The sequence below is a fragment of the Ursus arctos genome, unplaced genomic scaffold (genome assembly GCF_023065955.2).
Source record: "Ursus arctos isolate Adak ecotype North America unplaced genomic scaffold, UrsArc2.0 scaffold_22, whole genome shotgun sequence".
NCBI lineage: Eukaryota > Metazoa > Chordata > Mammalia > Carnivora > Ursidae > Ursus > Ursus arctos.
The window spans coordinates 56,460,486-56,471,218 of NW_026622897.1; the positions used below are offsets into that span (position 1 = coordinate 56,460,486).

The 10,733-nt window shown below is 41.8% G+C and overlaps 1 protein-coding gene across 1 annotated transcript; it reads left to right on the forward strand.

The window, feature by feature from the left end:
* Positions 1-608: 608 nt before the first annotated feature.
* Positions 609-7,555, forward strand: LOC113269246 (olfactory receptor 52M1). The gene has a single exon (XM_048217134.2). The coding sequence runs from the start codon at positions 1,875-1,877 to the stop codon at positions 2,826-2,828; it is 954 nt and encodes a 317-aa protein (XP_048073091.2). The 5' UTR covers positions 609-1,874; the 3' UTR covers positions 2,829-7,555.
* Positions 7,556-10,733: the final 3,178 nt, after the last annotated feature.

Below are 10,733 nucleotides of genomic sequence, written 5' to 3' on the forward strand. Positions count from 1 at the left end.
TCTGCTGAGGGCTGGGAAGAGTTAAGGAAACCGATGAGGGGATGGTGAAGCACCAGGACCAACCATGCACAGCATTACCTAACTCAGGCCTGACCACAAGAGGGAAGATGCTGTTGCCTTTGGTAGAACACCATGTCAGTGCCATATGTGCCTGGCAGGAAGGGAACTGGGGAACAAATTCCTGATCTCTAGACTCGCTTTCCTATCTCATCTCCTGCTGATGCCTCATATGGTCTGGGCCACCCAGAGCAGCCCATAAACATCAGCTTCTAGGGACCTAGGACAAAGCTTCAGAAGGACAAATGGAGAATAACTAGCACATGAGGCGCTAAAACCAAGACAGGCTCCATTTACCTGAGCTCACCTGGTCATTCCAATCACAGGCTGTGTGCTCTTGTCTTGCCCAGCCCCACTGACTCAGCCTTCTTACCTTCCCTTTTTACGGCTATTGCTAACACTGTTCCCATGTGTAGTGATCTAGGAGAACCTTGAGTTGCGGAGGAAACCCAGCTCATGGAGAGGAATTTTGTGGAATAAAGTCACTACTGTGGTGGTCATCCTCCCAGTTCCATGACTCCCTATAGAGACAGGCATTCCAAAGGTTTTTTTTTTTTTTTTGAACTTTATTGGATGTATTTTTTGGTTTTGAACATTCTCCAACAACTAGAAAGAGCTAATGCTTAGTGTTAATGTATGTTAGACACTGCATTCTCCTTTAATCCTCATGCCTCCTCTAGGCCAAAACTGTTTAAAAGTTTGTTGTCAAGTTAAGTCCTTCGTGTAACTAATAAGATAACATCACTTGTGTCAGCTCCTCAATCTGAAACCAGATCTGGAAAATCCCAAAGCCCAGACTACTACCTGCCCTCTGTATTCAACCCTACAGGGCTCAAGATCTAGAAGACAAAGCTTCTTAGAGGATTTTCCATGTCCTTGACATTTCTCTAATATAGATAGGAAACACATTCCAGTATGATCCTTTAGATCCTGGAAAACAAAACAAATCCCCCAAACTGTCTTTTTTTCAAAATACTAATCTTTCAAGCTAGTTGCCCCAAATTCCGAGTAGAGCATTTCTTCTCTGGCCGAATACTCGTCCTCTAGGCTTCTTGCCACTCAGTGCTTAATGTGTTTTCTTTCTTCCTAGGGATAACCCTCTTTGTTTTTACAGTCTCCTCTACTCAGCCTCCATGAAGGGAGAAGGCCCTTGCAAGGACCTGCCTCTGGGCAGACACACCAACTGAGCTACCTTCAGCAGCTTTCACCTTTCAGGAATCCCTTTGTTTCCATCCTCCAAAGTCCTCTTCTTCACTGGCCCACGTGTCTGCTTTGTGACTTTTGGTCTGCAGGTTAAGTGTTTCAGCTTATGTATTAGCAAATGCTGGCCTCTAGCTTAAAATTTGATTTATCATAGAGCCTAGACAGTCTCAGGAGTTTGTATCTTTCAGCATCAACATGTCTTTTTTCAAGGAGCTCTCATCTTGAGACCTTCTAATACAATGATGGGAGATACCACATAGCCTACCTGCAGAGTTACAGAATTAAAAACTAGTACCGGTCTGCCTCAGGTCATTGTATTTATTGATGCAAGCACATTACTCTTTGAGAATCCTATTATAAATAGATACTCCTACATTCATTCAAATACATATTTAGCTTGTACTTGGCAAATTTTTGTCAATACCATAAACGTAGTAACATGACATTTACACTAGGACATTGTTCCATGGTTTCTTCAAAGAAAGTTTGTAGCATCTTATCAATGCTCCTATTCTTTATTTTAGAACCCAAGAATAAAATATTCTTGTTTTTTATTTCTAGAGAAAGTTTCTACTGCATTTTGGGCCACAAATGAGAAGGTTCATTTATGAATCATGCTCACTTCTCACAATGTCTGTTCAATACCCAGCTCCTTCCAGCTCACCGGCATCACAGGGCTGGAGTCCCTGCATATGTGGCTTTCCATCCCCTTTGGCTCCATGTACCTGGTTGCCGTGGTGGGGAATGTCACCATTCTGGCTGTGGTAAAGGTGGAGCATAGCCTGCACCAGCCCATGTACTTCTTCCTGTGTATGCTAGCTGTCATCGACCTGATTCTGTCCACTTCTACTATGCCCAAACTGCTGGGAATCTTCTGGTTTGGTGCTGGGGACATTGGCCTGGATGCCTGCCTGGCCCAAATGTTCCTCATCCACTGCTTTGCCACAGTCGAGTCAGGCATCTTCCTTGCCATGGCTTTTGACCGCTATGTGGCCATCTGCAACCCACTCCGTCACACCACAGTGCTCACTCATACTGTTGTGGGACGTTTGGGGCTGGCTGCCCTCCTCCGCGGTGTACTGTACATTGGACCTCTGCCTTTGATCATCCGCCTGCGGCTACCCCTTTACAAAGCTCGGGTCATCTCCCACTCCTACTGTGAGCACATGGCCGTGGTCACCTTGGCATGTGGTGACAGCAGGGTCAACAATATCTATGGGCTGAGCATTGGCTTTCTGGTCCTGATCCTGGACTCCATGGCCATCGCTGCCTCTTATGTGATGATTTTCCGGGCTGTGATGGGGCTGGCCACACCCGAGGCCCGGCTTAAAACCCTGGGGACATGTGGTTCTCACATCTGTGCCATTCTGATATTTTATGTTCCAATTGCTGTTTCTTCTCTCATTCACCGATTTGGTCACCAGGTACCTCCTCCAATCCACACTCTACTGGCCAACTTCTACCTCCTCATTCCTCCAATCCTCAATCCCATTGTCTACGCTGTCCGTACCAAGCAGATCCGTGAGCGGCTTCTCCAAATCCTAAAGATAAAAACTAAGATCAAATGACTGCTACTTCCTTCTCTCTCAAATAAGCACATGGAGAAGGTATTGAAATATGGTGGGCAGCTTGCCAAATGGGAACTTCAAGCAGTCAGATGTTAGGTCGAGTGTTCTCCAGTTTTATAATTCCAAAGGAGTGCTAAGATAGGACAACTCTAATTCTGAGGGTAGGATTTTTTGGGTTTTTTTGTTTGTTTTTGTTTTTTGTTTTTTGCAATGACTAAAGGGTATTTGAACTGTCAAGGTGAAATCATGAGGACATCAGTAATATAAACAGCAGTTAGTGTTTAATTGCCACTTATGTGAGTCTTACAGATATCCTAACATCTTAGGAGGTAGCTAGTGTTGTTCACATTTTACACAGTGGAAATAGGACAGAATACTCTTGCTTTATAAACTGCATACAAAGTTTCTAAGATGAATAGATCAAGTGTTTTGGAGTTTATACTACACTGTTATATAACGCACAGAAAACAGACTGAATAGAATGTTCTAAGTAAATACTCAAAAACTGGAGTCATTTCATTAGAGTGACCTTAGCAATAAGAAAACCATTTTTGGTTTAAGCCTTTAACAGAGATGCTGCTAAAAACTGCTTGTACTGAGAAAGCATGGAGTGTTCTAGAAGAACATGGCCTGGAAAAAAAAGTCAGCTTAATGAGACAGGATGACCAGGTCTCAACACAATCCTTGTACTTCCCCTGCAGGCCCACTCCCATCAAGTAGCCCGAAGCATGGGAGGGCTCCATGAAGAGGAGAGCCTCCTCTTCCCACAAGAACTCTCCTTGGTCCATCTGTAGGATCCCTGATCATGATGTGTGGTCTTTTGAATCAATCACAAAATAAGGTGACGTTATGAATTCTAGCATGTCTAGGAACATTGATCTTACCTTCCACATTAAGTATTAGTTCAGTATCTACAGGATGACTAAGAGCACTTTGCTAGTTAAGTAGCTACTGCTGAAAGTTACTAATGTAATCCTTACAACCACACTGTACAGGCAGAAATGATCCCTACCTTGCAGATGAGAAAAATTCACATTCCTAGAAGTGATATAAACTGAGTCACCTTGATCAATTCTAAGAGTCAAAGTCAGGAATTTGGCAGTTTTTTGTTTTTTAAAGCTTGAAAGCTTCTAGTCCTTCTGACCCTCATTTTATTCAGCCATGGAAAAGCTGACAAGCCTCTTCCACAAGGACTGAATGGTTGTATATTTAAGGTTCCTTATACAGCAGACACTATACTCCTTATTCCCACCTGGGAATGCACAGATAAGTCTCCTCTCACAAGGGTAGAGAGGAATTCAATCCGAGTTTGATTATGAATCCCTAACTATAACTAGGCAGGAAGACGTTGTGTCTACTAGGCTTCCGGTATAAAACAAATAATCACAGAGCTTAGTATAAAAGGAAGTAGTCAAGTACAAAAGAAAGATCACTACAGTACAACAGGAAAAAAGGACTTCTCGTTTTGCTTTGGCTATTCCAGTTAATTGCCTCACTATTGGGGTATCTAGAATGTGTGATTTTTATTTTTTTAGGATTCTGATTATGTTCATATTTCATCTACTATAACTTCAATCCCATCCCATCCTTCCATCATGGTGTTTAGTTTTCCTGCATCTTATGTCTGAGTCTGGGAAGAGTCAAATATTCTTCTCCGTATGAATGGAAAAGCAATCAAATCAATGCACATTTAGTTCACGTGCCAGTGTTACCCAATCCGACTGAAGGAACTAAAAGGACATTTTTATATTCCAAGTAGTTAAAGCTGTAGGCTTATTAGCAAATCCACATTTGGAGGAATAGTTCTGCAACATATATACATAGAGTGGGGTTCTTCATGTTAAGCATCTTTAGAAGTATGCAAAGCCTACTGCTATTTCAGCTGCTGGCAGGGAGATTATTATGGCTTTGCCTAGTTATACACCCAAACACTAGTCTAGGAGACAAACAGTACTTTCCATATCCTTAAAGTTTCTATTTCTAGAAAGGTAGAATTTTGTGATATACCCCATAGTTAAGAGGGGACTCCTGGGGCTCAATTATTCTCTTGTCAGAAAACCAGTATTTTTAAAACTAGTTTTAAAAGACTTGCTATGTCAACAAGGAACTTTACATAATTACATTCTTTACAAGAGTTTGTGTTAAACTGAGTTCATAACACTGGATGTTTTTAAATATCACTTGTTAATGTAACTTGTTTGCTTATAAGAAAGTCAAGACAGCAAAAGCCTAGAATATGAAGTTAACTGTAGCCACTGTGTTGTTTATCATGGCTGTGTCAACACTTCAAGGAAGAAGTTATTGTATCCTTTTCCTGTGGAGCAGATCCCAGACTTCATACACACTTAGTAAGCTTGTTGAAAGTACAAGTTGAGACCTACTGAGCTCACTTCACTGAGTCTTAGATGGGGTTGAGAAAAAAAAATCAATGTTTTCAATAGATGCCATATGCGATTTTGGCAGAGCTGGTCCAGTTTTTGGTTATTGAAACTTATTTTCTAAGAAGGATACATAAGTTATACCCTTTATATGTATTTTTACAGTTCAGGTAGAAATAGCTATCTTTCAGAAAGTAGCCATAGTTGAACCTCTGAAAATAGCAATTACCTTAAAATGCATTTCAGTAGCGGGGTGCCTGAGTGGCTCCATATGTTAAGTGACTGACTTGATTTCCGTTCCTGAGATTGAGCTCCCTGTTGAGCACCACACTCAGCACAGCACCTGCTGGACAGTCTCTCTCTCTTCCTCTCCCCCTACCCCTCCTCCTGCTTGCACTCTAAATAAAGTCTTTAAAATGCGCTCTAGTAAAAAGCTCTCACGGATGTCCTCATGTTGGCTTAATGAAAGCAAAACAATCCCTTTAAACTTACCTCAGTTACACGTGTTTAACAATAGTTAGGTTTGAAATTCAGCTAAAAATTTAACTTGAGAATCCTTACATGTGGGATTTCACAGCTAGTTCCTCATAATCTTAACAGTTCAAAAGCTCTCATTTTAGAATAATTTCTAAGAGAAATGAGTGAAGAATTGACCTTACCCAAATTGAGGGCTGGCCTTTTCTCTGGGATCTTGGCAAGTCATGCACAATGTGCCTTTAACAGGTGGGGGGTGGGACACTTTGGACCACAATAGATAGTCTAACAATGTGGTTTAGGCTGGGGGCTTTGGGTCACACTTATCTTGATCTCAGGAGGGGCAGGAGACTGAATTTGGCCATATGGGCAGTCAGTCGGATCTGTGACCAAGCCCCAATAAAATCTCTGGACACAAGTTTCAGGCGAGCATCCCTGGATGGAAAGTACTCCATGTATAGTCACACAGTTGCCAAGAAAGTTAGTGCTGTCTCACTCCACTGCAGAGGGCAACTCGAAGGTCTGTGCATAGCACTTTTCTGGATTCTGCCCAAGCGGATTTTAAGCTGTATCCTTTCATCGTAAGGAAGTGGCCACCAGTAGAACAGCTTTTAGTGAGTCCTTCTGGTGAATTACCAAACAGGAGGGTGGTCTGGGAGATCTGTGAACATGCAGTGGGTGTTAGAAGTGAGGGTGGTTTTGCAGACCCTTAACTCTAGTTGGATCAAAAATGGTCCTAAAGACCACTCTCATTTCAGAAATTCACTCCAATCAGATTAAGTTACCCATTTAAATGCCCAATTAGTACATTAGTTTTTCTTAACCCCAGTCATCAACCCCAGATTCTTCCACTGGGGATCCTTTGGGTGATTTCCTTTAATGTTCATGTGGGTGTAATCACTTCAGTGAAAAATTCACAGTAAAGAGACTAAAGATGTACATTCTCAGTTTCTTTAGGTTCTAATGTATCTCCAATTAAGACTAGAGTTACCCTCTCAAGTATTGTGACCTGGTGCACATTTGTGGTCTTCAGTGCTCATTTTGCTAGGAAAAAGCTTGGCTTTCCATTTGGAAAAATGAAGTTCAGAGATTATACCTGCCCTGAGAAGGAAAGGACCTCTTCCATTTCTTCCAGTTGGCCTGCTTGCCTCTGTCTGATATTTGGGCCTTTCTATTTTCACATGCCCTGAGCAAGATGCTAAAGAGGCAGACTTTAGTTGATTGGGGTCATTTTCTATCAGGTGTTTAATACCCGCTGGAAGCATGGTCAGTGATTAAAAAAGGTGGAGATGCCTAACGCGGCAAGGCTTCAGTTTATGTAAAGACCTTTGTTAGGTTAGAAATGTTGTGATCTTTTATCTCTGCTTCTGGAGTAATCTATTTGACTATTAAATATCACAATCTAGCTGTCACCTATTTTAATGAGGTTACAGACCTTAAGTTACTAATTACCTTCTACATATTCAAGTCTGGCAGTCATCATGCTTCATTTCATGTTAAAAAGTAGTTGCATGAAAATTTTGACAAAGTTCTAAATTCCTAGATAAGTGCTGAATGTGTGTGTGTGCATGTGTCTAAAAACAGACAAAGTCTCAGGGTGTCTGGGTGGCTGTTCGTTGAGTGTCCGACTCTTGATTTCAGCTCAGGTCATGATCTCAGGGTTGTGAAATCAAGCTCCTTGTTAGTCTTCCTGCTCAGGAAAGTGAGATTCTCTTTCTCACTCTCTTGCTCTCTCCTTCTGCCCATCTCCCCGCTTGCTTGCTCTAAAATAAAACCTTAGGGGCGCCTGGGTGGCTCAGTCGTTGAGCGTCTGCCTTTGGCTCAGGGCGTGATCCTGGTGTTCTGGATCGAGCCCCACATCGGGCACCTCCGCTGGAAGCCTGCTTCTTCCTCTCCCATTCCACCTGCCTGTGTTCCCTCTCTTGCTGGCTGTCTCTCTATGTCAAATAAATAAAATAAAAATCTTTAAAAATAAAATAAAATAAAACCTTAAAAATTAGAATATCTTATTCATCATTTAATCATTATCTATTAAGATTTGATCTTTCCAAATAAGGTATTACATAATAATAATAAAAAAAAAACAAAACAGAAGTTTCAGAGTAGTATCATAGGAATTTACCCAATCCCCACAGTCACCATTATTCTCAGAGTCAGCTGGAAAATTGTTTGCTTTTGAAGCTTAAACATGGAGTTTTCAGCCAACTGATCTGTTTTCATCTTTGAAATCAAGTTAGATTTACCAATAAGGAGACAATCTTTCCTGATAACCAAGGTTAGTAACTGAGCCAGATTAAGCATAGGAGGTCTAAGGCTATAGGAAGTGGAAAAAGCAGGAGTCAAGAATCCTGATCAAGGACTAGGCAGAAGACTCAGTCGATTCATTTCTTCATTAGGTATGCAAGGAGGTATATATGCAGGATAATGTAGGTGAACTCGGGGAAATCAAGTGGATGGCAGAGATTAAGGGTCCAGGAGAACAAAAATTTCAGTTGAGAGTCTAATACACTCCAGCAAGGGTAAGTTTGAGAAGAATGCTACAACAGACCATCAGAATTCGAGGTTTCTTCCCAAGAGGAGCATATCTCCTCCATGGAAGAAGGGCATGCATCCCCCAATCCCTACTTCATGATAGGGATAACTAGAGCAGACTTGAATGAAACCCATCCCCCAACACTGGAGGCCAGTGATACCTAGGACATTGCATAATATCCTGAAGTTCAAAGGGCCCATTTAACATTTCTAGAAGTTTGGCCACAAGTTTGTCTTTTATGAGGGGGCAGTCTTTTTAGGGGATGCAGTCTCCCCAAAGGAAAAGGTTTAGGTTAGCTGCTTTTACCTCCCAAAATGGGCCTACAGATGAAGGTGCTGATGACAAATGGGAACACCCCACTGTTGAGTCATCATTTGGGATAGTGGGGAAGCTTCAATAGATCTCTGCACCCCACTGAGAACACCAGTTCCTAGAGAGTTTTCCTGAACTTTATACTAGACTACTGAACTACACAAAAGTTAGTACTGAATAGCTCAAAAATACACTTGGATTACTTCATTGAGGAAAGCAATCTCACAGGGGAAGGGATTAACACAGGGGAAGGGAAGGAGAAATAAAATCAAAGGGAGGCAATCCAGAAGAGACTCTTAACTACAGGGAAGACTGAGGGTTGCTGGAGGGGAGGTGGGTGGGGGGATGGGGTAAGTGGGTGATGGACATTAAGGAGGGCACTTGAGGTAATGAGCACTGGGTGTTATATGCACTGAATCAATTACTACATCTATCTCAGACTACTATGTTGACTTGAATATAAAATTTAAAACCAGTGGGAAAATGAAGGATTAGTGTGGAATATGACCTGCATTCCTTTAATGCCCTTTGAAAGACAGGAGACTAAGATTGTGCTTAGTTATTAATTTTAGTAATTATTTGCCTGTCTGGACCGTGCTTCTTTAAACGTATACTGCTCCTGAATTGAACACATGGGTGATGGCTCAAACAGGTGAGCTCATAAGGTTTATCATTGGGAGATCAAATCTGGGTAGTGAGCCTCGGGGAGCAGGAGAATTTCAGCTTGCTACTTGCTCACCTGCTCAACTGCTATGCATCCTGACATGGGGGTTTCATTTTGGGGAATAAATGCTCATGCAACGAACAATTTTTTTTTTTTGTGCATTAAACTTCAGAGGCCACTCCTCTCCTGTTTACATGGTTAGATAGTCCTACTAACAGAAGACGGACTTCCATAAATATCAAGCTAGTTGATCACAGTTCAAGAAAACCCAGCTTTTTGTTCTGCCATCCTATTTGGAGTGTTTCACCTTCTGTCTTAACCCACGAGTTTGAAATCATGGGTAGGGGCTCTCATTGTCTTGGCTTTAAAGGCCATCTGTACTCTTAGCTATTTTTCTGTCAGGACTCACTTAATAAACTTTTACTAAGCATTTATTACGTATCAAGAAGTATGCACAGTTTTGGAAATAGAGAGAATAAAGAAAAGGTCCCAAGCTTCATGAAGCTTTCATTCAAGAGGTAGAAAGACATTTCACAAGTAAAAAACATAGAGATAGTCAAACTCTGATGAAGAAAGAATTCAGATCATTGCCAGTGGAAAAAGGAGAACCATTAGGAATGTTTGGCACAAGTCCTAGGTAACATCGGTAGCCAGAAACCCAGAGATAAGTTATGGTTCCCCTGCCAGAATGGAGGCATTGGAGAGCCAGGAATCCTGGTCAGTAGCCAGTTTGTAGTGGGTCCTCTGGTCTGGGATGCATCTGTGATCATTCGCCTTACCTCAATGTATAGTCAGAATGGACATCCATATCTATTCAGGAGTGTGGCCTGGGAATCAAGAGGTAGAGTGGAGAAGGCCAGAGAGAAGCCTTTGAACCTCCCCTTTCTCTGCATAAGATAGTCAGTGAAGATATTGTGTACTTGAAGGGATAAAATTAGTGACACTTTAAAATGACCTAAATGATGCAGGGGTGGTAGTCTCCATCATATCCCCATCTAACTCTTCAGTATGGCATCTGGAACAGCAAGATCCTAGAGAATAAGCCTAGACTATTAGCCCCAATTAAGCTGTGTTGCCAGATGTGTTCTGTTAGAGCACATTACCACCCTCAGGTACATGGCACACAGTGTCTGATTTGGTGGATGCTTTTCTAGAGCCTAAGGGACTCACATACATTTTTCATTCACCTGAAATGTACACTGCGCCCATGGGTAATTTTGCCTAAAGCTAGTTAACTTTCACTTTGTCACACTATAGCTCAGTTCTGCAGCTGTGGTTTTCCAGTGTTCTGTGAAGATGAAAGGGTTCTATAACCTGTGTTCGATTTAGTAGCCACTAGCCACACATGGCTATTAAGCACTTGAAATGTAGCTTGTTGGAGGCCTTAGGTTACACACACTTTAGAGCATGGGAAATGAATGCTAAGAAACTATCAAGTAGATCTAGGAGTCAAACTTAAGTATTTCAAGCCAAAGATGGACTGCTGCTGCACAATCATTCCACTCAAGAGTAACCCTGAACAATGGAGAGGAGTAAATACTCCC